This window comes from Uranotaenia lowii, chromosome 2, assembly GCF_029784155.1.
Source record: "Uranotaenia lowii strain MFRU-FL chromosome 2, ASM2978415v1, whole genome shotgun sequence".
Classification (NCBI taxonomy): domain Eukaryota; kingdom Metazoa; phylum Arthropoda; class Insecta; order Diptera; family Culicidae; genus Uranotaenia; species Uranotaenia lowii.
In genome coordinates this window covers 409,528,431-409,556,124 of record NC_073692.1, presented here as the reverse complement: position 1 = coordinate 409,556,124, position 27,694 = coordinate 409,528,431, and the positions used below count along the sequence as shown (strand labels likewise).

Below are 27,694 nucleotides of genomic sequence, written 5' to 3'. Positions count from 1 at the left end.
TTTTGTATGGGAAACCGACAAAATATTTTAATTCTTGGTGAAAATGAACCGGAAAAAGCTGTATTTTCTGTCCATGCAAAAATTAGCGTTACTGTATTTTTTCTGCACCGTGCACCGTTTAGTGCAAAATGCATCGACCAAGAAAGGTAAATGAAAAAAAACGCCTCGACCAGGAATCGAACGCGAGTCCACTGATTATCTCTCCTAGTCCTTACAATTCGTCAGATGAAACTAGCCAAGCTGAAGCTCTATAATTCAGTTGACTTCAGTGAGTTGAGATCGCTCCTGATTGTACGGCCAAAAACGCTCACCTTGCCCCGATTAATGGTACTTATACTGCACCAGCGGGGTTCTCATTATGCCCTTACAGTGACTGATTTTCAAAAAAAAAATAAAAAGCATTGTTAAACGTTTAAATCTACTTTTTCAAGTTTCAGCCAGTTAGGAAGTATATTTTTTAGTGTCTGAACACGAAACAATGATGTACCTCACATACAGTGAGCGAAATAAGAATAGCACCACTATGTGTTTTGCTTGTTAAAATATGAATGATTGAAAATTACGAAAATTTTCTCCCACAGATTGTTCTGAATTGCTTAACGGATAAATCAAGCATAAGTTTACTTTTTTTGGACGTAGCAATTGGCGTTGAGGACCAAAAATGTGGAAAAAGGGTGCGAAATAAGAATAGAACCACTTGAGTTTTTCCAACAAAAACTAGATTAGTTTTAAAAATTTACTGTGTAAAAGTGAATAATAATACTTCTACGAGTTATTTGAATAGATAACTGCACTTAAGGAGTTTTCTAGAATTCCAAAGGTTTTCAAAGGTTTTAAAATGGGGGTTTTAAGAGATGCTCCTCTAGCGTTAAGGAATAAGATTTTTGAGCTATAAAACTTTATCAAACTGCTTGATTTCTTCATTAACATTCATAAGTATGATGCAAACTGATGAAACATAGATTTGAGGCTGAGTTTGAATCCAAAAAGCAGGTTGGAATTCAAAAATACTAATGTTTTTTCAATAATCAAACACTATTTCTCTAGTTTTAAGTCATAGATGGCAGCACTATCTTGCCATTTAACCAAATTCATGCCCATTTTCGAATATCTGGGATTAATTAGGGAGTGCTGGACGATTTTGGTCAAGAAATAAATACATGTACCGTGTGAACACTTTGGATATTCTAAGATCACTAAACCCAAAAAAATAGAATTGCATCAAGGTCACTAAAAGTGAATTTTTTGGACCGATTATCAGAATAAAGTTACACTTTGGGATGCAGCTTGATGGACCAGATGGCTAGCAGTATTATTGGTATGATTTGCAATTGAATTGGATGTTAAGATGAGCAGGAATTTTGGCGTTTGTACATTTTTGTGCTGGTGATTCTTTAGCAAATCCGGAAAAACTTTCTGCAGCGTGAACTTCCACAAAACTGTAAGGGGAAAATACCTCAAAATGATGAATATGGGCCTAAATAAACCTGGAAAATCAATATTGAGACAAAATTTGGTGTTAACTGCAAGATAATGCTGCCATCTACGACTTGAAACTGGAAAAAAGTGTGGTTTACTGAACAAAATCAAAGTTTTTGATTTCCAACCTACTTTTTCTGATTAAAAATTTATCCTGAATGTTTGTTTCATCATTTCACATCATTTTAATGATGAAAGTTAGTAATTTGATAATGAATTACAGCTCAAATATTTAATTCCTTAACGCTAGAGGAGCATCTCTTAAAACCCCCATTTTAAAACCTTTGAAATCCTTTGGAATTCTGGAAAACTCCTAAAATGCAGTTATCTATTCAAATAACTCGTAGAAGCATTATTATTCACTTTTACACAGTAAATTTTTGAAAATAATCTTGTTTTTGTTAGAAAAACTCAAGTGGTTCTATTCTTATTTCGCACCTCTTTTTCACATTTTTGGTCCTCAACGCCAATTGCTACGTAGAAAAAAAGTAAACTTATGCTTGATTTATTCGTTAAGCAATTCAGAACAATCTGTGGAAGAAAATTTTCGTAATTTTCAATCATTAATATTTTAACAAGCAAAACACATAGTGGTGCTATTCTTATTTCGCTCACTGTATTATAGCTATTTTCTATGGTTAAAAAAGCGTTTTTCTTAAGGTGGCCATTATGCCCTTATTTCCCATACCTACTTAGATGTAGATTTTACTCGATTAAATAGGATCGGTTTATCTGATAGCATTCTTCATCTCAATACAGGATCATAAAAAAAACTCAATTTTAGTCACCATTATTTGCAAACTTTTGAGTTTATTTAAAAATATACAAGTTTAAAAAAAGTCTCTATAAAATTAAGTCAAATTTTCATTTGAATGTTTCTACGAACCTTCTCCTTTTGAATAAATTGAATTAGTTTTAAACACGCTGACTTCCGATCTACGACAAAAATTTAATTTTACATTGCTGAAAATAAAGCGGAAAATTGGGATTGCCTGACCGGAACTCTACATCACCTGTCTCTAGTCATCAGTTCATTCGTTTGCCAACGATGAATGGACGACCGACGACCATATACAGAGTGACTTTTCGATAATCATGAAATAGCAATCAGATAAAAGGTTGAAAAAAGCGTCAACCAATTAAAGTGTGATGTGAGAACCCGGTTCTTGCCAAACCCCTCATCAAAATGAAATAAAAGATACATATTTGTTATTTTTTTACAATTTTGTTTTAAACGAATGATTGTTTATTCTAAACTATTAAACCGAAAAATTGTGATCATTTTCTAAGAGTAACTATCTACTTATTTAAAAAAAGTCGTTTAAATTACCATAAAGATCAGATTGCAGCTGCCCAGCACGAATCTGTGGTTGAAGACTTTACCCAGCTTCATTGTTCCGCTCGATAATTAATCCACGTTGATTCGATTAATCGATCAATGCTCGATGGATGCCTTCGTGTTGTTTGATGTTGTTAATAGTTGTTTTTCTTTTTCTTATCTGTTGCTGCTGCCACAACAATCGATATCGGCAACTGATAAAAGGAGCGGGGGTGTGTGTTTTGTATAAATTTTACTGCAGCACGTGGCTCAGCCAGAAGCCACAAGGAAGAGAAGCGTGAGGAGAGGATTTTCAAAGGCTAGTTTCACTTGTTACTTTAGACACCTCATTTTTCTGGTTAAATACTCCCTTAATCATTTGAATGACTTAAAGCTTCTTTGAGATTTAATTAACATCACATTATCACTGACATTTGTTTTCTTGTACATTAAACACATTTGTTTGATCAAACTTTTTTCACGCAAATCGAAGTAAGCATTTCCACCGAATTTCCCCCGACTCACAACTCCAAAACTGTTTCCAAATCCGTCCCGGCACTGGCCAACTGCGTTCATTACCGAACCAACGCCGACTGCCAACTGAATGGAAAATGCTTTCGGTTCTACCAAGAGCAAAGCAAGTGAATTTGAAAATGACCGCCCACCGTCATTATTGTGTGGAAGCGAAAAATGATCACGATGATGATGATCATCAGCAACGATCAGACTACAGACAAAAACCAAGCGCTGGAAAAGCTGGTGGAAATTCAAACTAGCTATGGCTAAATACCAAAAAAGGGTTCGTCGCTTGAACGAACGTTGTGAAGTTTTTAATTTTTCAGAGCTGCACACACCGGTCGCACTATGGGGCAGCTCCATACAATGAGGCGGCAAAAAGTATGATTAGGTGTTTTGGACTTTTTTGTTATTTTTGAAAATTTTTTATGAAAATTACTATTTTAACTAACTTAAAATAAATTCCAAAGAAAATTTTGCATAAATAGCTTTTAAAATACGATGCTTGGTGTTATTTTTGACCCAACTTTTTATATCTTTTGAAAACCAGGTTTTGGACTAATTGATCATTAAATGATAAATAACATCAAGACATTTCATGAAACTCAAGAGAAAAATGTGTGAAATGATTGATCAATCATGAGAAACATTTTTTTGACAAACCAACATAAACTTTGTTGAATTTTTACTCATTAATGGGTAAAAATTACCCATTTGCATGATATTTTCAGCTTTATTTGACTATAACTCAAAAAACGGTGCTTTAAGGTGCCTGGAATCTCTTTCATTGTATTTTTAGGACTTGAAAATAGATCTTGATAGTGAAAAGAGTATGGGGAAATTTGAGGATTTTCTTTGGCAAGCCTTCAAAGTTTATGATTTTTGAAAAAAATAATTATTTACTCATTTTTATCATAGATCAATTTAGAGTGTAAAAATTTTGAATGGTTCAAATGATAGCTTTTAATATAAGCTTTCATTTGGTGTACTTTGAATTTAAGAAAAAAATGTTCTCCATAGAAATATATGTGGTTTAAATTTTTTTCTTCATCATATAAATTTTTCAAATTTTCAAAGTCTGATGTCTGTGGTGCGTTCAGTATTCAAGATAATGAGTTGAAAAACTGGGAATATCTTAGTTAAATATTAAGTTATTAACTAGTAAAAATAAAAAAGCGATCGGATAAAGTTCAGTTTTTGACTTTTTGCCCCTCAAACCCCATAGTGGGTCGGTGGAGGTATGACAAGTAAGCAAACAAGCCGCCGGCCATCCAGCGAGATCATATCGAAGCTGATATTATCAACTGACGTTTACCCTTTCGTATTGCGGTGCTCATATTTAGCGTAGGTTCCTATAGTTAGTACAATTAGGGAGATTTATATTAAACTTTGAGGATGTTAAACAGTTGTTAAGTTCGTCATAATTTTATTTGAAGATGAGTCATCTGACGGGATGGAAAAAAATGTCATAGAAGAATAATGTAAATTTTTGTTTAAGCCTGACGAACACTAACGTCGAAACGATCGAAACGCAGCGCCAATGGTAATCCTCGGACTCCATGGGCTACAGCAGCTTTACGACATCTGAGAGCGACAAAAAGGCGTGCGCTTAGAAATTACAACAAGCACAAATCTCCGCATACCAAGGAAGAATATCGCAAACTCAACTCTGCCTATATAAAAGCCAGTCAACGTTGCTATCAAAATCATCTTAGCCGGATTCAGTGAAACATCAAGACTAGCCCAAAATCCTTCTGGAATCACGTCAAAAATCAGCGGAATGAACTTGGAACACCGTCCTGCATGTTCCAAGATGGCATCTGCGACCTCTTTGCCAATAAATTCTGGAGCATCTTTGATACATCTTCAATAACCGACGAACAACTGGATTGTGCTATCAGGAGTGTTTCACCAGCAGTGGGATTTTCTTTAAATCGGTATTACAGTCGAGGATAAAACCATCTCTAAAGCGGGCCATAGACTACACAAATTGGCCTGTACAAATTCGATGATTCCGCGTCGATTGTTTGATCTATGCTCGCCCACACACTATACAAACATATTTCACGCGAACACAAATGATTGCTGGCGAAAACAGCAACAGCAACAAAAAAACCATCTCCACCCCGGCTGGGAGAATGTTTTGTACAAAATATTTCGATCCCGACCGATTTTACTCCAACCGTTTGGGCGCTCATTCAAGCAGTGCCATACACTATGCAAATCGTGCTCACAGCGACAAAGTTTCATCGAATTTCATCGCATTTGTACAAATGTTGTGTAGTCTTGTGGCCCGCTTAAAGCCAACATGAAATCGTAAAAGAAATAATCGCTAAACTCGTATATGGACGCAACTATAATCGGAATCGTAATTGTGTACACTTTAAATTCGACTATCATCGTAGAAGATGTTAAAACCAAATCAAATACGACTTGATTACGATATGTTAGATGAAGTCGTATTTAGTTCGACCGATGTCAGATGAAATCTTATAATAATCGCATAAGATTTCTTAAGATGCATTTTATAAGTACATAATTTACTTTCGTATCGAAATCGTAAATGACTTCAGATAAATTCGTATATAATACCTCGTAAGCATCGTCTATCATTCCACTTTGTATATTATAATAATTATCACATTAAGAGGCAAATCAAAACCACGTCTTTCTGATATAGCCACATAAATTAACGAGTATAATTTTAATCGTATAGCCGGTCACTTTACCCGCGATATAAATACATTTAATCCGATCGAATCAGGTTTGTATAAACGGATACTTAGAGTGTACTAACAAATCATAAATCAAACTTCAACGTTTTAAACGGACATGAAATGGCAAGTGTGAGATGATGTATTTTTGTTACAGCAATTATGCCTGTGAAATTGTGTGCTGGCATTCACAAAAAAGAAAATTGGATACCATTAAAGGTAAGTTTAGGAAAAATAAAGCTGGGCTAGAAATCTCAATGACAATTTTATTTCACAATAAGGTTTACCTTCTGCTTTCCTGGGCTCAGCTGACCAGAATTCACTCAAGGTATTATCAAATTGATCAAGGTATAATCAAATTGAGAAGCAACCTGCCTGGAAAGGATCAGCTGCAGGCCATGACCAGAAAGATACGAGGGAGTTCTGGAAAACAGCCATCAACTCAAGTCTTAAATGCCCTGAAGATAACAGATCCAAAAGCAGCCACACGCACATCTCTTCAATGGTAAGGACAGTTTTAGTTATTTTAACATTAAAAATATACAATATTTTTTCATTGTTGTATCTTTAATTACCTAAATCACCTAATAATTCCTATTGAACAGAGCTATGATAGCGAATATGGTGCGACCGCTTCCGGTTGTGTAGTGTTTCGACATTCAAAGAGGGAAGCGACAAAGATCGACGGAACCGTCGGTAAAGCAGCGAACGGAACATGGTCCGGATTGATATTTTACAATTAAATTTAGAGTGATGTCACTGAAAAATATATGCATTATTGTAATATCAGCTACGATTTTGTATAATGTATCGAAATATAAAAAGTGTGATTGAAATTAAATCAATTTAAATCATCAGACATTTGTATTTCTTTTAAGATTCGTATTTCAATCACAATGATATGCATAACATGCTACTTAAAATGGTTCTCAAAATCGTGTTATGGAACAAATCGCAAAAAACTACATCACACCTCGCATAAAGTATCGCTAAAACAGTCGATCAAATGTCCATTTGCTTCATATCGTACAAGAGTACAAAACACCTCCTTTAGAGTGTGACTTAAGTTGTCAACCGCGGTTCAAAATTATGCACATCGTATAAGACTGCAACACACCTCGCATAAAGTATGACTTAAATCGCCAATTCATCGTCAGATTGCTTCAAGTCGTACTTGAGTACAAAACTCCTCGCAAAAAGAGTGACTTAGACCGCCAATTCATCGTCAGATCGTTTCAAGTCGTAAAAGAGTTCAACACACTTCACATTAAGGGTGTCTTAAAGTGCCAATTTATCATCAAATCACATCAAGTCGTAAAAGGGTAAAACACACATCGCATAAAGTGTGTTTGGAACTTTCAATCATCCCATCATCGTAAATGTGCTTCAATCGAATCCTTCAATGTAACGTACAAAGTGCTGCCAATGAGACATAAAGTACCAAAGCATTTCTGACATCGTAAATAACATCATATATGATGATGTCGAAGTCGTAAACCAGAAAATAGCGAAAACAGGTAGGGGAAAAGTTCATATAACGCCCCATGTGGCTAATACGCGCCACCCTTGTTTTGAAGAATCTGAAGCATTTTAAGCCTGCAAAATATTACCAATTTGTTCTAAATGCTGTGATTGGTCATGGCAAGTACGAATTTTTCCTTAAAATGCTCCTGTGTCGTGATAATTTCACAATTTAGGTTTTTCTTCATTTCGATCTAAATTTTATAACACTTTCAATAAGGTGTCACCAAGCAGAGAAAAACGAATAAGACAATACTTTCTGACACATCGATAGAGGAGAATGTAAACTACGATTTAATGCTAAAAAATTATACCGAACTCACTATGGTATGCTTTTTATGGGTATGTTTTATCACGGCCCAAGCGCTCGTTATAACGCGCCAATCGTAGTAGGCTTAAAATAGCATTAATTTTTCAAAAAGGCCAATTTTCATTGAAAATGAACAAAAAGTCTAAAACCTTATTTTGAGCGTTAATTCAGCTCAAAAAATCTACTTTTATTTTTTTTTAAATTTTGATTAGTCCATTTTCATTTTATTTTCATTCGAAGTGTTTGTAAGTATTGGTGTGTTTTCGGTCTTCGGCTGCTTTCGGGTGTGTTCGGCTGCTAGGCGCGTATTGAATATACGGCGGCGCGTATTTGCAACACAGTTTTGTTCTGTGGCTTTGAATAAGGTTTTTAAAAATCAAGTTTTTGAAGCAACTATAGCAATTTGAGTAATAAAAAATCATAGGCATTTGTAGAAAACCATTTTCTTCAACGATTGCACCCATTTTTAACACAATTTGTACGTGGAATACATAGACAATCAGTGATTCGCTTAGGTGGCGCATAATAGGGCATGTTCCCCTATGTACGTATATCGCCTCCACTTTTGGTAGGTATATGCTTTTTTCTAACGGCATATACGATGATTAGTGTCGACTTAGACGTACGTATATCTTTTGATATACCTACCAAATTGTTGGCTGGGTAGTAGCTGAGCTCAAAAACTTCTTCTTTACGGGCCCGGATGGGAAGCTACCTTTTGCTGACTCCTGTCAGGCTTATCTTCCAAGATTCGCTCGACCAGGCCACCTTCCCCAAACTGTGGAAGGAAGCTTACATGTTCCCGGTTCATAAAAAGGGAAATAGGAAAGGTGTCCTGTATTACGTCGTGTGTTATTTATGTAAATAGGAAAGATGTCAATAATAATCGCGGAATTTCAGCTTTTGGTGCAATAGCCAAACTTTACGAATTGGTGGTTTTAGATCCCCTTTTCCTGTTCATAGCAAGCATAACTTCTCTTACGACCAGCATGGATTTATGCCCCAACGCTCAACTACAACTAACTTACTGACCTTCACCTCGTTTGTGCATGAAAGTTTTGCAAAGAAATCTCAAACTAATGCCATCTATACTAATCTGTCTGCCACATTCGACAAGGTGAACCATGATATTGCCATCGGAAAGCTCGAATGTTTAAGATCTTGTCGATCTTTTCTTGGCTGGTTCCGCAGTTATTTAACTGGACGTAAATTGACATTTCGTACGGGTAACTGTTTTCCAGGCAACTCTCAGCTTCATCAGGCGTGCCTCAGGGAAGTCATCTAGGGCCAATGGTATTCTTGATCTATTTCAGTGACGTGCTGCAACTTCTCGATGGACCAAAATAAGCGTATGCCGACGACTTGAAACTGTTCTACTCTAACAATGGCCTCGAAGGCTTCTTGCAGAATCAGTTTAACATTTTTGCCTCCTGGCGTGATGCCAATGCGCATTTTCCCGCAAACGACGCCCGTTCTTAGCCGTTTATTTCCTTGGAAACGATGCAATCTCTCGAGCTGAACACGTGAAAGATCTTGGTGTGGTTCTTGACGTGCGGCTGAATTTTAAGACTCATACCAACTATATCGTTGACAAAGCCTCCAGAAGCCTGTGTCTTCTTATCCTTATGACGAAGGACTTTAAGGACGTCTACTGCCTGAAGAATCTTTAGAGTAGCTTGGTTTGATCGATTCTTGAATAAATATTTATGCTTCTGCTGTTTGGTGCTCATATTATCAAAACGGTTCTGAGCGCATCAAAGCCATCCGACGACGTTTTTCAAGGTATTGTAATATCGACCAAAGACTACTCAGGAAACTCCTCGACTGCCTAGATTCTTCTAAAACCTTCGCACTCTTTCATATAATACTTTTTCAAGTAGAACCAATTAATACCAACGAAAAGTATGAAGTAGAAAGATAATGTGACGACGATACTACAGGTATGTCTTTCGACACTTAAACTAGCAAGAGCTTTTCGACATCCCAGCTACAAAAGCCCCTGCCTTCATCAAGAATCGTCTCTCCCGCTCTTTTGGAAGTTCTTCCACTTAGCGTCCGACCTCGACGTTTGAGGAATCGAGATCTTCAGCTTTTCGTTCCTCTTAGACTGAACAATTACGGGGCCAACACTGCAATAATTGGCGTCATTAAGACTTTCAACCGCTTCTCAGAGCATTTTGATTTTGACGTTTCGAGGGATGTATTCCGAAGAAGAATTCTTAGTGTTCTTAGTTCAGTATAGATTTGTATTTGTAGTTAGACTCTTAATTTTAAAATATCATTTGGATCAATATATCTCGCGTGTGCTTTCATTACGTCGTACGAAACAAAATGTAAACAAAAAGTTTTATTCCGAAAAAATACAGAAACTGACAGAAACTAGTCGCAATTTCTTTCCATTTAGAATATTTGTAGGCTAGACAACATATTCTATATGTGAAAAATACAAATTTTTGAGTTGTTTTGTTAACTTTTGCAGCAATTTTCTGTGAATTCTTAAGATGTTTCATACGAAGTAATGAAAGCTCACGCGAGATCTCTCTTGATTCTCAACCGGTTTTTACATAATTTTTAAGTTTTTGAAACCTCGTAATGTAACTCAAATATGTTTTTCATATTTTTGTAAAGTATGGGGAAGCGTTTTGGATGAGGAGGAAGGGATTGGGGAAGGAACACGATTTATTGCACTGCTCAGATTCCAAGACTCGGAATTGATAAGTGAATCTGTTTTTTAGTTGTGGGTCACCTGAGGCGATCGGTGAAGCTTGAGGGGTTGATCTTTTGCATGGCGGCGAAACGGTCAAATGGATAGCTGGAGTGATGCGTTCTGTCGAATGATGAAGAATAAACCCTCAGTTTTTGCTTATGGGTCTTCGGCTGTGATATACTTTTTAAAAAGGCAGCTATCAATCTGACGGTCAACTGAAGACTGACTTGATCAATCAATTTATATTTCTATTTATATCAATCAAATACATATTTTTCTTACTTCTAATGTTGCGGTTTTCCCACGCGCCGATAGCGTCAGCATAAAATGTGCCTCTAGATCCCGATGCGTCGCTGGATTTCTGCTGTCGTATGATTTAGGCTGGTTTAGATTGATATGGTGATAACTTATATTTTCGATAGAATCGGATCTTGTGTTTTGCAACTTAAATTACACACAATAATTATTGAAAGACGCCTTCAGGGAATCAATCGAAAACGTTCACTGAAGAAGGTAGTAAGTTGCTATCGAAATACCGGTATATGAACTTTTCATTTACCGTGGTTGAATTAAAAGGAATCTTTCGATTGCTTTGATTCAGCAATAAATCTCATTTCGCAATAAATTACAATTTTTCATGTTGAAGATCATTAATTAAATTTTTTCAAGTATTTTATTTGAAAAGCTGATAAAATTTCAATGCAGTTTGATGTGCTCTTTTATAATTTCCGTTGAAAAATAACAGAGTTATAAAACTTTGAAATATGGTTATATTTTTTTTTTTTTTTTTTTTTTTTTTTTTTTTTTTTTTTTTTTTTTTGTTTCGATTATAGTCGTTTTACCATCTTTATGGCATTCGCGACTTTATCAACGTTACAGTTGGCGGATCGTTATTGAGAAACTATCCGGTACAACTGTGTTCGATGTTTACTCTTGGGCTCGAACTCGCGGACATCCGCTCAGGAGACAACAGACTTGCCAACTGAGCCATATCACAAGCCCATGGTTATATTGATTTACAAAAAAAAATCTAACCGAGGCTTACTCGATAAATAAAAATGTTAAAAATCTGAAAAAATACAATTGTTTTTAAGTTGTCAATTTTGGAGAAGTTCTAAAGACCCTCGGCGCAAATTGTCAGATTATAAAAAAAAAAACTGACACCAAACGAAACAGGATTTTTTTGAACACGTTATTTTTTAAACAGCTTAAAAATATCGAAAAATTTTTTTTGACTTGTGTCCTCTACAAATTGTTAATCTATATTTTAAATTTCCAAAAAACAGTTTAACTCAGTTTTGATAAAAAATCACTTGCACCCCTCTGATCCCAAGTGCCTCAGTTTTCTGCGAAGCATGTTTTTTCGGATTTTTTTTTCTTATACTTTGAATAACGGAAAACTTAAGTGTTGGAGGTGAATATTGTCTGAGAAACATATTTGAGTTACGTTGCGAGGTTTTCAAAACTATTAATTTGGAAACTTCGGCTGAGAAAGAAGAGAGAGATATTGGTTTATTACGTAGGCTATGGTCGATGCCACGAATAAATAAAATATTTTGCAAACATATGATGGCAACACTTATTTAAGGTTGCTTGAATTTTACACCCATGTTCTTTCCCACCTCACATCATAAACAAATCGACTTACGTGCATCTTCGCTGCCTTGCGGGTTTCGCCTCGGCTGCTTTGAAGCGGCTCCCTGGTTCTATTCGGCACACGCCTGGGACTCGCCACAGTCAACGCCCTCAGCAATCCGTAGGTTCACACCTGTTCTTGTCACACACGCTGTACGATTCGCATTACCTGTCCGATTCACTCTCGTTCACCTTTGATGCACGTGTGATACCGCTTGCTGGCACCCGTGCAATGCTGCTTGTCACTCGACGATTCTTGGACACCGCCAGGTGCGCCTCTAGACATGCACTCTCACTCGTCGTACGGAGATGCGGACCACACCATGGATTTCCGCTCGTGTCCCCGCAAAATGTCATCCGCTGACCGATGATGCTTGGGTGCCTACGGCCTCGTCTTACCGAAACCACACCTTGTCGGCCCACACGAAGAGATGTGCAGCACCTAGCCACTCCTGGCTCTACGGAGGGTTGTCTTTCCGTGGATTTCTGCCTCCCTCGTCGTTTTTCGATCGCACCGCAGAAACTTAGCACACCCAGTGTGCTTCGAATCGACAAGCCTTATGCCTTTCTAGGCCGTCGAAACAATCCGGACTTCGAACGAGCCTTCGGTCGCGAGACGTGTCCAAAACGTACTTCCCAGCAGAGTGCCTCAAAGTGCAACAAAAGTTGTCCCCGATGTTGGAACAACAGGATGATGAAAAGAATGTCACGCAAAGAAAAGGATTGCGCAAACAGGCTTGCACAAAGAGATTGCACCAGAGGAAGTTGCATAAAAGGTTCCGTGTAACAGGAAAAAAAGGCTGGTCGTAGATGAAAAAAGAGGGTCGCTCACGACCCCTTTGATGGTTGTTTCCTTCTTTCTTGGCTGGCAATTTTCCGGGCGTCTGTGGCCCTTTTTCTTGTTGGCCGATCGCTTTAGCAAGCCTTTCCGGTTTGCTCGGATATCTATCCATCCGCTGAGCCACCCTCGTGCTCCGGATGTGCCTCCGGATGTTTAGAGAGGCAGTGATGGCTAATTTGTAGCCCACGTTTTTTCGCCCGTTCCGGTAGTCGTGCTGCTTTTAACAACATGAAATTTTTGCAGATAATCATCATTAACTAAGTGTAAAGTAAAAATATTTGAAAACTGTTTACTACGTTTGGAAGCCTAAGAATTGAGTTACAAATAAGCTAAATTTAGTTTTCATTAGGAGATTTTTTAAATTACTTAAAATGTAATTTTAAAATCTTTAAATATCTGTCTTTTTTTTTTGTGAAGGCTCACCAACAAACATCTCTGCTGATCAAATTTAAGCAGTTAGGAGCAAATGGGTTCTTTAATGTTAAAGTTCAACTTTTTTCTTGGTTTAGGTTTAGTTTATATGTTATTTTTACGCTCGTTTGATGATTATTTTTGGATAATTAAAAAAAACGGACATTTTCCTCGAAAAAGCCCGTAAGATACACCGGGGTAAGTGTGGACGGTTTTTCGTATAGTTCAACTTTAAAAAATCATAAAAAAAATCAGCAGTGGATCAATTTTGATAAAACTACGTTCAATGTGATGCTGAACATGTTTTTTTACAAACGCTGAAAAGATGAGCTTGAAAGAAGCAAAGCGAGAAAAGTTATCACGTAAATTGTTATGGACTGCTGGTGTCTTCACTTACCCCGCTTTATGGGGTAAGTGTGGACGGTAGATTTTCCCTATGATTTTTCAGGAAATTTTCAACAAATTTGTGTTTTCTTGGTTGAATACGATACTTTATTGCTCGAACCGTCTAAAATTTTGAAAAAAGTTCATGGTGCTATTAGTAAGGCGTCTTTCAATAATTATTGTGTGTAATTTAAGTTGCAAAACACGAGATCCGATTCTATCGAAAATATATACTTATCCCAGAACAAACAAGCACTTTGCCCAACTTTTCATGATCCGAATGCTAAATATAGCTAAGCTGTATTGAATGAAGGACAGAAAATTAAAAAAAAATATGTAAATATCAAGCCAGTATAAAGCCGATAGAAAATTTTAGATTTTTGTGAATAAACTCAATTTTCTAAAGTTTTAATCGCCGTTTCTTTTCCTAACTGGTTGTTTCGAATGTAAGGATTTTTTTTTTATATATTTTTTTTTTTCAATGTTAAAGTTTGTAAAGCGGCCCACAGGATTGTTTCAATGTAGAGTTTTTCGTCGAGAACCAGCTAGTTTACGAGAAATTTGCAGTTGAAAAAGATGAACATCACCTCGACATCGTAGTTGAAAATAGAAAATTCGCAAAAAGTCAATGTAAACATCCGTTATTGTCGGAATCGTATCTTTTTCACAATTATTGGGTAGATTACAAGTAAATTGAACATACTGCATTAATAGTTTGAAAAAAAATAGTCCACAGTATTGTTTTAATAGCCATCGTCCACACTTACCCCGGTGTACCTTATAGAATCAAATGGTTAAGTTTGAAGAAAAAAAGAACATGGGAACAGCGTGAGGACTTAGGGAATTGCATGAAGGTAAAATTTCATTTGATTCTGAAGCCAAAAAATATGGAGAAATGTTTATAATTTTTGCCCCTAAATGTATGCAGCAATGTTGTCCATTTTTTGAGTATATTTGTTTTTGAAAGAAAACGTTGAAAAATTCAATTGAGTCTAAACAAAAAATGACTGTTATCGAAATTTTGAGCCTTATGTGCTAAATGGCATCAAAACAATTAATTTGAAGATGTTGAGATACGTAAAAACCAGAGTGATCAAAGTTACCCCGAAACTCGAAATCTGGTTTTGTAACAAACATTTAATTATAACCACCAATGTCGTTTGAATTAACTGCAATCAATCATCATGTTTAACACTCCTTACCTCAGTAAGTATTTTAAAGCTTTTAGGTATTACGAAAAAGCAACCCCTTCAAAAATATTCAAAAATGAATGAAAAAAGTGATCAAAGTTTACGGTATTGACATTTCTTATTTTGAAACTACAATAAATATAACGAAGAACCGTTATTCAATTGAAGAGTGTAAAAAATGGTTGCCCATATAAATTGCTAATCTCAGAAGTTTGGCTTCTTGGGAAGGTAGAAGTTTGGCTTTTGCCTTTTCGAGAACTTCACGGATCAAAGCATGAATTTACGCCATCAAGGAAAGAACTTTTACTCATTAACCCCACATAAAGTGTACCTACTTCGACTTCTATTTTGCTACACACCCTTTGCGGGACCGGATTATGTGTGCCCATCTGACCATTACGTAATTACTGCCCGTAGGTTAAACCTTTATACGGATATGGTGATCGTATGTAGGTATGAATGTTGTTCTGTATGCTTTTTATGCTCTGAAAGTGTGGCCAATAAATAAAATGCTCATCGTGGGTGCATAAATTAGTCATCCTCACATTCCTCCGTTCATTTTTTTTTTTTGGGTCTTTGAAGCTTTTTTAACCGCAATTCGTTGAAGTGTTGTTCATCAACAAGAACTTTTTATTACACTTCTTAGGAGAAAGATCTTCCAAAGTAACTTATCACATTTGAAAGGGAAATTAAAAATTATGTTCGCTCCAGAGGAGTCTGACTCATACTAAGTGTTTGTCTGGATGGAGGCGAACGGTCGCTATTCGTTTCGGAAAGTTTGCCCCTAGTCATTTAATTGCAACCTAACGCGGAGATGAATAGCAAAACAAAACAAAAGATCCAAAGTTCTATACCGAACACCAAGCGATCATTGTCATGGAGGGAGTTCATCATTAGTATCATGATCATCATCTGTGAAAAGTGTATACCTATTCTATCATTCAATTATCATCATATGATCGTCATCGTTCCCTGAACACAAAACAGAACTTTTACTCGGCGTGAAGTTGGTTATAAAAAAAATTAAAAAAATAATAAAAGCCTCCCAGACATGAATACGAATCTGTAGGTGACGATTTGGAAAGCGACGACCTCGGAGAAGCTTGTACTTTTTAAGCTTTTTCTAGGGGGACGGGAGAACTATGCTTCGATGAACATGCATTTCCTATAATTATTAAGATTTTTTGTGTGTGTTATGAATATGATCTGATTTTTTTTTGGATTCAGTTAGAATGATTTTCTACTACGCCCGTTACAATCCAAAAGAAATCTTAAAAACCCTAAAAAAAAGTTTAATAATTATATTAATTATTGGGGAAAAAACTAGAGAAAGTAGCAAGATTTTGCTAGAGGTAAGTCTGCATAACTACATGTGCAGAATAAAAAAAACTCATTAAAAAAACTCTTGTTTTTTTTAAATTTTAACAATCAATTAGTTTTCGAAGTTTATGGTTTGATAACATAAAGATACAGCAATATGGTGTCCTGAATTCGATTCTTCGTACAGATTTAGTGTATCACCTCTAATTTTTGTAAAATGGCGTCTAAAAGTGCCATAATTAATCACTTATGAGTGAAATCAATCATTGAGGACTGATGATATTCAATTGAAGATTCAGATTTTTTTTCAATCCTTAGATTTTTTAACTTATATCTTTTTGGCTCTCAGATTCGAAAATGGAATTGAAACATTTTCAACATGGCCGTTTTCACAATCGATTTTAAAAATAGAAACCATTTTTTAACAAAAATTTATTTGCTTACCATCGCTCAAAACTCCAGCTTGCTCTTGACGCCTCCCCCGGAACAACTCATCGTTTGGATCAGCCGCTCGCTTTTCCCGCCCTGTCCATCGTCTTCGCCCAGTTCCGGTGGCAAATGAAGCTTCTCGATGACAAACTTCCTCCGACGAAGCTTGAACGCCAAATCTAGGGTTTCCGGAACAAATGCCGCCAGGGAATTCATAGCGGATATTTTGACCACATTCAAAAGGCCGTGGTATTCTTTAAACATCGGGTTGGTCTCCTTTTCCGAACCAGCGAATGATTCCAACCCAATGCAATAATCTGTAAGGTTGATTAATCTTTCTTGAAGACCGGGCTGGTCCAGATGTTGGAATAGGTGTGTCGGTAGGGTTATCAGACAAGTACATAGATGCTGTCGAACTATCGCTTTGAGCAGCGTAAGAAACCGAAGCAGATCTTGGGCGAAATTTGTGTCATACCAAAGGGGTGATCCGATGGAGTTGAGACAAATTCTTAGAAGATTACGTTCCTTGCCTTCCGCTTTGTTGTCTACGTGAAAGGGTTTTGCCTTTTCTAAAATACTATCTAGAAGCGATTGAAATTTGTCGTTTGAGAAATTCCTACCATCGCTTATTGTAGTCTGACGTCCATCCCAAATGGCCATGTCTGCCTTTTTGAGTTCTGATTCAGAGATTTGTTTCGAAAGATCGAAAAAATGACCCAGTTGGGTGCTTGGCTTCTGTTCCAGATCCACCATCGATAGGTTGTTGTACCTGAAAGCTATTCGCATTTCTTCCGGTGTTTGTTTATCTTTCGTTGGTTTTTCCTGCTCCGATGGATCAACAGGCGTCGGGAGCTTCTTCATCTTAAAAAAATCATAAGAAAGGTGAATCTTAAGTTGATTTTGAGTGATATGAAAATTACCATTTCCATGGGATCCTCCTCAAGGCTCGCGAGAAATATGGCATGGTCATTGACTATTCCCTCAGCGAGAAAATATTTTGTCAGCACCCTCGAATAGTTCGCAAATTTATCTTCCTCTGTAAAATGTTGCAAATTACTTATATCAACATTTTTAGGATTTGAATTTGACATGAAAAAAGAAAAATTATATTGAACTTACCGATGGCAATCACCGATCCTATCGGGAAACCTCCCCCAAAAACATGATCCAGCGAGGGATTTCCGGAGGAAACGATGGGCTGGCCACTGTGAAGCGAAGCGCGTGAACCCTTGATGCTGACGGCCGGTTGCCGTTTAAAAAAGTTGGACATCGTTGTGCTGCGACTATTTCATAAATCTTAAATAGTAAATAACATTTAAATCCGGTTCATCGTAAAATAAGTAAATTAAACTTACAGAGCCATGCACGACGTGCTGCTGCCTGAGGACCACGAATTTACAAACCAAAACAAAGAACCGGCCCATGCGTTTGCGTGTTGAACTTTCTGATATGACGTTCAGAATTGAGGAACACAAACGCAAGAGGTTCGAGTCTTCGTTGTGTTGACCTCCTAGCGAAGACACCTTAAAAACTGCCAGTGACGCCTATTGGAATAAAAAAAAAAGCAAAGAATGCTGAAATGTTGAAAACTGCCGCTAGGGATATTTTGTTTGGAAAAATGACAAAAATAACAAAAATGACAAAAATGACAAAAATGACAAAAATAACAAAAATGACAAAAATGATAAACATGTTAGAATAGAACGAAAATGAAAAAAATGACAAAAATGACAAAAATTACAAAAATGACAAAAATGACAGAATTGACAAAAATGACAAAAATGACAAAAATGAAAAAAATGACAAAAATGACAAAAATGACAAAAATGACAAAAATGACAAAAATGACAAAAATGACAAAAATGACAAAAATGACAAAAATGACAAAAATGACAAAAATGACAAAAATGACAAAAATGACAAAAATGACAAAAATGACAAAAATGACAAAAATGACAAAAATGACAAAAATGACAAAAATGACAAAAATGACAAAAATGACAAAAATGACAAAAATGACAAAAATGACAAAAATGACAAAAATGACAAAAATGACAAAAATGACGAAAATGACAAAAATGACAAAAATGACAAAAAAAAATGACAAAAATGACAAAAATGACAAAAATGACAAAAATGACAAAAATGACAAAAATGACAAAAATGACAAAAATGACAAAAATGACAAAAATGACAAAAATGACAAAAATGACAAAAATGACAAAAATGACAAAAATGACAAAAATGACAAAAATGACAAAAATGACAAAAATGACAAAAATGACAAAAATGACAAAAATGACAAAAATGACAAAAATGACAAAAATGACAAAAATGACAAAAATGACAAAAATGACAAAAATGACAAAAATGACAAAAATGACAAAAATGACAAAAATGACAAAAATGACAAAGATGACAAAAATCACAAAAATCACAAAAATGACAAAAATGACAAAAATGACAAAAATGACAAAAATGACAAAAATGACAAAAATGACAAAAATGACAAAAATGACAAAAATGACAAAAATGACAAAAATGACAAAAATGACAAAAATGACAAAAATGACAAAAATGACAAAAATGACAAAAATGACAAAAATGACAAAAATGACAAAAATGACAAAAATGACAAAAATGACAAAAATGACAAAAATGACAAAAATGACAAAAATGACAAAAATGACAAAAATGACAAAAATGACAAAAATGACAAAAATGACAAAAATGACAAAAATGACAAAAATGACAAAAATGACAAAAATGACAAAAATGACAAAAATGACAAAAATGACAAAAATGACAAAAATGACAAAAATGACAAAAATGACAAAAATGACAAAAATGACAAAAATGACAAAAATGACAAAAATGACAAAAATGACAAAAATGACAAAAATGACAAAAATGACAAAAATGACAAAAATGACAAAAATGACAAAAATGACAAAAAAGACAAAAATGTTAAAAATGTTAAAAATGACAAAAATGACAAAAATGACAAAAATGACAAAAATGACAAAAATGACAAAAATGACAAAAATGACAAAAATGACAAAAAAAATGACAAAAATGACAAAAATGACAAAAATGACAAAAATGACAAAAATGACAAAAATGACAAAAATGACAAAAATGACAAAAATGACAAAAATGACAAAAATGACAAAAATGACAAAAATGACAAAAATGACAAAAATGACAAAAATGACAAAAATGACAAAAATGACAAAAATGACAAAAATGACAAAAATGACAAAAATGACAAAAATGACAAAAATGACAAAAATGACAAAAATGACAAAAATGACATAAATTACAAAAATTACAAAAATTACAAAAATTACAAAAATTACAAAAATTACAAAAATTACAAAAATTACAAAAATGACAAAAATGACAAAAATGACAAAAATGACAAAAATGACAAAAATGACAAAAATGACAAAAATGACAAAAATGACAAAAATGACAAAAATGACAAAAATGACAAAAATGACAAAAATGACAAAAATGACAAAAATGACAAAAATGACAAAAATGACAAAAATGACAAAAATGACAAAAATGACAAAAATGACAAAAATGACAAAAATGACAAAAATGACAAAAATGACAAAAATGACAAAAATGACAAAAATGACAAAAATGACAAAAATGACAAAAATGACAAAAATGACAAAAATGACAAAAATGACAAAAATGACAAAAATGACAAAAATGACAAAAATGACAAAAATGACAAAAATGACAAAAATGACAAAAATGACAAAAATGACAAAAATGACAAAAATGACAAAATGACAAAAATGACAAAAATGACAAAAATGACAAAAATGACAAAAATGACAAAAATGACAAAAATGACAAAAATGACAAAAATGACAAAAATGACAAAAATGACAAAAATGACAAAAATGACAAAAATGACAAAAATGACAAAAATGACAAAAATGACAAAAATGACAAAAATGACAAAAATGACAAAAATGACAAGAATGACAAAAATGACAAAAATGACAAAAATGACAAAAATGACAAAAATGACAAAAATGACAAAAATGACAAAAATGACAAAAATGACAAAAATGACAAAAATGACAAAAATGACAAAAATGACAAAAATGACAAAAATTACAAAAATGACAAAAATGACAAAAATGACAAAAATGACAAAAATGACAAAAATGACAAAAATGACAAAAATGACAAAAATGATAAAAATGACAAAAATGACAAAAATGACAAAAATGACAAAAATGACAAAAATGACAAAAATGACAAAAAATGACAAAAATGACAAAAATGACAAAAATGACAAAAATGACAAAAATGACAAAAATGACAAAAATGACAAAAATGAAAAAATGACAAAAATGACAAAAATGACAAAAATGACAAAAATGACATAAATTACAAAAATTACAAAAATTACAAAAATTACAAAAATTACAAAAATTACAAAAATTACAAAAATTACAAAAATTACAAAAATTACAAAAATTACAAAAATTACAAAAATTACAAAAATTACAAAAATGACAAAAATTACAAAAATTACAAAAATTACAAAAATTACAAAAATAACAAAAAATACAAAAATTACAAAAATTACAAAAATTACAAAAATGACAAAAATGACAAAAATGACAAAAATGACAAAAATGACAAAAATGACAAAAATGACAAAAAAAAATGACAAAAATGACAAAAATGACAAAAATGACAAAAATGACAAAAATGACAAAAATGACAAAAATGACAAAAATGACAAAAATGACAAAAATGACAAAAATGACAAATATGACAAAAATGACAAAAATGACAAAAATGACAAAAATGACAAAAATGACAAAAATGACAAAAATGACAAAAATGACAAAAATGACAAAAATGACAAAAATGACAAAAATGACAAAAATGACAAAAATGACAAAAATGACAAAAATGACAAAAATGACAAAAATGACAAAAATGACAAAAATGACAAAAATGACAAAAATGACAAAAATGACAAAAATGACAAAAATGACAAAAATGACAAAAATGACAAAAATGACAAAAATGACAAAAATGACAAAAATGACAAAAATGACAAAAATGACAAAAATGACAAAAATGACAAAAATGACAAAAATGACAAAAATGACAAAAATGACAAAAATGACAAAAATGACAAAAATGACAAAAATGACAAAAATGACAAAAATGACAAAAATGACAAAAATGACAAAAATGACAAAAATGACAAAAATGACAAAAATGACAAAAATGACAAAAATGACAAAAATGACAAAAATGACAAAAATGACAAAAATGACAAAAATGACAAAAATGACAAAAATGACAAAAATGACAAAAATGACAAAAATGACAAAAATGACAAAAATGACAAAAATGACAAAAATGACAAAAATGACAAAAATGACAAAAATGACAAAAATGACAAAAATGACAAAAATGACAAAAATGACAAAAATGACAAAAATGACAAAAATGACAAAAATGACAAAAATGACAAAAATGACAAAAATGACAAAAATGACAAAAATGACAAAAATGACAAAAAAGACAAAAATGTTAAAAATGTTAAAAATGACAAAAATGACAAAAATGACAAAAATGACAAAAATGACAAAAATGACAAAAATGACAAAAATGACAAAAATGACAAAAATGACAAAAATGACAAAAATGACAAAAATGACAAAAATGACAAAAATGACAAAAATGACAAAAATGACAAAAATGACAAAAATGACAAAAATGACAAAAATGACAAAAATGACAAAAAAAAATGACAAAAATGACAAAAATGACAAAAATGACAAAAATGACAAAAATGACAAAAATGACAAAAATGACAAAAATGACAAAAATGACAAAAATGACAAATATAACAAAAATGACAAAAATGACAAATATGACAAAAATGACAAAAATGACAAAAATACAAAAATGACAAAAATGACAAAAATGACAAAAATTACAAAAATGACAAAAATGACAAAAATGACAAAATGACAAAATGACAAAAATGACAAAAATGACAAAAATGACAAAAATGACAAAAATGACAAAAATGACAAAAATGACAAAAATGACAAAAATGACAAAAATGACAAAAATGACAAAAATGACAAAAATGACAAAAATGACAAAAATGACAAAAATGACAAAAATGACAAAAATGACAAAAATGACAAAAATGACAAAAATGACAAAAATGACAAAAATGACAAAAATGACAAAAATGACAAAAATGACAAAAATGACAAAAATGACAAAAATGACAAAAATGACAAAAATGACAAAAATGACAAAAATGACAAAAATGACAAAAATGACAAAAATGACAAAAATGACAAAAATGACAAAAATGACAAAAATGACAAAAATGACAAAAATGACAAAAATGACAAAAATGACAAAAATGACAAAAATGACAAAAATGACAAAAATGACAAAAATGACAAAAATGACAAAAATGACAAAAATGACAAAAATGACAAAAATGACAAAAATGACAAAAATGACAAAAATGACAAAAATGACAAAAATGACAAAAATGACAAAAATGACAAAAATGACAAAAATACAAAAATGACAAAAATGACAAAAATTACAAAAATTACAAAAATGACAAAATGACAAAATGACAAAAATGACAAAAATGACAAAAATGACAAAAATGACAAAAATGACAAAAATGACAAAATGACAAAAATGACAAAAATGACAAAAATGACAAAAATGACAAAAATGACAAAAATGACAAAAATGACAAAAATGACAAAAATGACAAAAATGACAAAAATGACAAAAATGACAAAAATTACAAAAATGACAAAAATGACAAAAATGACAAAAATGACAAAAATGACAAAAATGACAAAAATGACAAAAATGACGAAAATGACAAAAAAAAATGACAAAAATGACAAAAATGACAAAAATGACAAAAATGACAAAAATGACAAAAATGACAAAGGTGACAAAGATGACAAAAATGACAAAAATGACAAAAATGACAAAAATGACAAAAATGACAAAAATGACAAAAATGACAAAAATGACAAAAATGACAAAAATGACAAAAATGACAAAAATGACAAAAATGACAAAAATGACAAAAATGACAAAAATGACAAAAATGACAAAAATGACAAAAATGACAAAAATGACAAAAATGACAAAAATGACGAAAATGACAAAAAAAAATGACAAAAATGACAAAAATGACAAAAATGACAAAAATGATAAAAATGACAAAAATGACAAAAATGACAAAGATGACAAAGATGACAAAAATGACAAAAATGACAAAAATGACAAAAATGACAAAAATGACAAAAATGACAAAAATGACAAAAATGACTGTGACGACCTCTCGGACGTAGCGTCTCCATCATCACGGTTGCCAGCGAAATTTATTTGTTTAGTATTAAGTACCTTTAAGCAACATAAATGTCAAGAGAAAAAGATAGATATATGTATAAAGTAAAAGGCATGTAGTTAGCAAGATTGTCAGATGAGATAAAACGGAAGTTGCAAAGCGTGTAGTTGGCGGCAAAAACTAAGATAGCTTATCGAAAATTTCTATAGTACAAAGTACTAGTAAGTTTATTTCGATTGAATCCATTTCTTTCAAGCACTAAATCATTGCTAATTTATGTATGCAGGAAGCTATCATCAGACTTGTTCCGAAGAGTGCATTAGAAGCCTTCCATCCAGTAGATCTCGGTCCAGACAGTTGATGGACGATCAGCACGTTGTAGGTTATACCTGAAATAATTAAAAATAACATAAAATCAATTCTGAATATTAGTGATAGGTTATCGGAACTTTACTTGTCGTACCAAGTTCCTACGGATGAAATTCGTGGTGTAGAGTAGCAGGATATAAGGAAAGGAAAAGGTTTGGAGAAACAGAGTAGAAGAAGTGGCAAAAAACAGTAAACGTAAGTGGAAATAATTTCCCAATTTGATGGTTCCTTAATTGAAATTATATTTTAGGATTTTTTAATATACATTCTATTAAAAAATTGGAAAATTCTGCTACCTATTTCTGTCGACAAACCACATTAAAAAATCGTTTAGTCATCCAGTATGCCGAGAAATCCTAAACCTGCTATCCCTGAAATGAGTGACGGCACCTTGATGATCGATGATGGTAACTCAAACAACTGTAAACAATGCGGAGGACCAGAGACCGATGAAATGGTCCAATGCGACAGCTGCGATTTATGGTTTCATTTTAGTTGCGTGGACGTAACAGACAGCGTCGCAGACCGGTCATGGAGTTGCCCATCATGCCGTGCTAATGTTCAAAGCTCAGTAAGTACCCATAAATTGCCCCTTAATGTGCCACAGATTCGCCCGACAATTAGTCAAATGCCCCCCGTTGAAAAGGCTACTCATCATCTTCGAAAAACAATCGACGTCGTGAGCCAACTATCAATACCAAGTACGAATATAGCCCCAAGTTCTATTTTCCCCCCATTAAATACAACACCAACAATAACATTTGCTTCATCGAATGACGTTCGCCGTAGACCAACATCAAACGTAAATATACAGTCAATTCCTGTCAGTACTACGCTCAATTTGAACTCGATCGTGCAACCCAGTGCAATGTTTAGTGCGCCTATTTCTAGTGCTATGGTTTCTGTTTCGAAAACACCCATCTCTTCTAGAAATGCTCCACCAGTAACGGCCAACAAGTTGTCCATGCAGCCTGCGAACGATAAACGCAACCTTGGAAAGGAACTTCCAGCGAATCAACTGCAGCAGAAAGCGACAAATTCCCGAAGGTCATCAACTAACCGAGCCATTCTTCTAGAGCTGAAGAAGTTGGAGGAAGAGCAGGAGATTCTCAATCAAATGCACCAACAGAAATTGGATAATCTTAGCAAACGATATGACTTACTTCAAGAGGCGGCCAGTGAATCATCCTATGGGTTTGCTGCGGAGGAGGTGGATTCGGATACAAAGGTAGAAGATTGGCTAGAACGGTCCAATCAGCAGAAGGCTAATCCCTTTGAAGAGGAATGGAACCACTCGGCCACAGGCAGGAGACCTCCGAATGCAGCTGTACCATCGGGCATGACATCGCGACGTGAAGATGTACCTCTCCAACCGGTTACCCAGCAGCGACGATCTTCCGGTAAGATACGATTTGAGCAACAGTTAGTTACAGCAGCAAATGATAATCATAATGATCGGATGCTACCAAGTCAGCAGCCGTTCCTACAACCCTTTGGAGAACAAGCTCAACGTTATAATGATCTCGGAGGCTCACAGCACCAAGCAGCAAATTATCAATTCCTTCCTAAACACCGATCAACGCCTCAGTATTCAAACTTCCATACTGTACAGGGGAATGCAGACATCGACCTGACTAACAGCCAGGTACACGCTAGGCAAGCTGTAAACCGAGAGCTTCCCATCTTTAGCGGAATTCCTGAAGAGTGGCCCCTGTTCTTTTCCACCTTTAATACCACTACCTCAATGTGCGCGTTTACACCCGAAGAGAACCTTTTACGGCTTCAAAAATGTTTAAAGGGAAAGGCGTTCGATGCAGTCAAATGCATGTTGATTAGAGTGCCCCAAAAGACCCGACTTTTGAAAAAGTTAAACGCTGCAGGCTAAAATTGATCCTAGGCCGAGTACAAGATCTCATGCCAAATTTGGGCCAGATTGGATCACGGGAAGGGGTCGCTCAACGAGCCTGAAGTTTGTATGGGATTTTGAGACATTTTGTTCGGGAGAAACATGAAAAACCAGTTTTTCATCAATAACTTTGGTTTCCGTCGGTCGATTTCTTTCAAAAAAGGGTTTTCTTGAAGCCCAAATTATGAACAACATTTCATTCGAAGACTGCATTTCGATAAAAGTTAAGATAAAAAAGTTATTAGGCTTCGAAAATGGGCTAACTTATTTAACGGTGGTATTCATCAGTGTTAATGAGGCGATGATATGTTCGACCGCTCCGACTCATTAACAGTGATGAATACCATCCTTAAAAAAATCAGCCCATTTTTGAAGCCTTATAACTTTTTTATCTTAACTCTTATCGAAATGCAGTCTTGGGATGAAATGTTTTTCATAGTTTAGGCTTTAAGAAAACCCGTTTTTGAAACAAATCGGCCAACGGGAACCAAAGTTATTGATGAAAAACTGGTTTTTCATGTTTCTCCCGAACAAAATGTCTCAAAATCCCATACAAACTTCAGGCTCGTTGAGCGACCCCTTCCCGTGATTCAATCTGGCCCAAATTTGGCATGAGATCTTGTACTAGGCCTAGGATCAATTTTAGCCTGCAGCGCATAACATTCTACAGGTTTTGAATTTCCCATACAAATTTGGGGCAGTCTAATGTTGATGCACCCATCCAATATAACAACTATCATTTCAACGTTACGCATGCTATTTGGAAATCCAGAAATTATTATTCATAATCTTGTTTCGAAAATTCAAGCCACTCCAGCACTGCAAGCAGAACGGTTGGATACACTTATTGAGTTTGCTCTGGAAGTGAAAAATTTGTGTGCAACAATTGAAGCATGCCAATTGGAAGAGTATACTTATAACATCACACTTCTCCGTGCGCTAATTGGAAAACTTCCTATGTTGTTCCAGGTGGAATGGGCAAAGTTTACGAGATCGTTGACTGTAGTGACCCTTAAAAAGTTTTCTGATTGGCTTTATGATTTAGCCGAAACAGTTTCACCAATAGCTTCTTTAACAACAAATGCCAGGATGGTGAAAGTCGCCAAAAGAGGCACAGCGTTTCTCAACACACACTTAGAGTGTAATCAAGTACAGTTAGATTCCTTTCCATCAAATAGGCAGAACGAACAGGAAAACACTAGAGCTTTCGTACAGAACAAAATTGTCGATAGGGCTTGCATGGTA

At 34.1% G+C, this 27,694-nt stretch overlaps 2 protein-coding genes across 3 annotated transcripts in view; both read right to left on the bottom strand.

Moving 5' to 3' along the window:
• The window catches only part of LOC129748610 (CD151 antigen), a 40,506-nt gene extending 37,120 nt beyond the window's left edge, over positions 1 to 3,386 (bottom strand). Inside the window, exon 1 of the mRNA XM_055743271.1 lies at positions 2,810 to 3,386. Within this exon, the coding sequence (XP_055599246.1) occupies positions 2,810 to 2,872 (63 nt within the window). The 5' untranslated portion in view covers positions 2,873 to 3,386. The remainder of the gene's footprint in view (positions 1 to 2,809) is intronic.
• A 13,375-nt stretch (positions 3,387 to 16,761) lies between these two features.
• LOC129747248 (elongator complex protein 4) lies at positions 16,762 to 18,257 on the bottom strand. Of its 2 annotated transcripts, none has more exons than XM_055741357.1 (4): positions 18,131 to 18,257; positions 17,895 to 18,071; positions 17,696 to 17,811; positions 16,762 to 17,636 (listed from the first exon to the last, which is right to left on the bottom strand). In XM_055741357.1, the coding sequence occupies exons 2-4, from the start codon at positions 18,043 to 18,045 to the stop codon at positions 16,797 to 16,799; spliced, it is 1,107 nt and encodes a 368-aa protein (XP_055597332.1). In that variant the 5' UTR covers positions 18,046 to 18,071; positions 18,131 to 18,257; the 3' UTR covers positions 16,762 to 16,796. The 2 variants fall into 2 exon arrangements, with proteins under 2 accessions (XP_055597332.1, XP_055597330.1); XM_055741355.1 differs by having other exon boundaries at positions 17,895 to 18,058; positions 18,131 to 18,190.
• Positions 18,258 to 27,694: the final 9,437 nt, after the last annotated feature.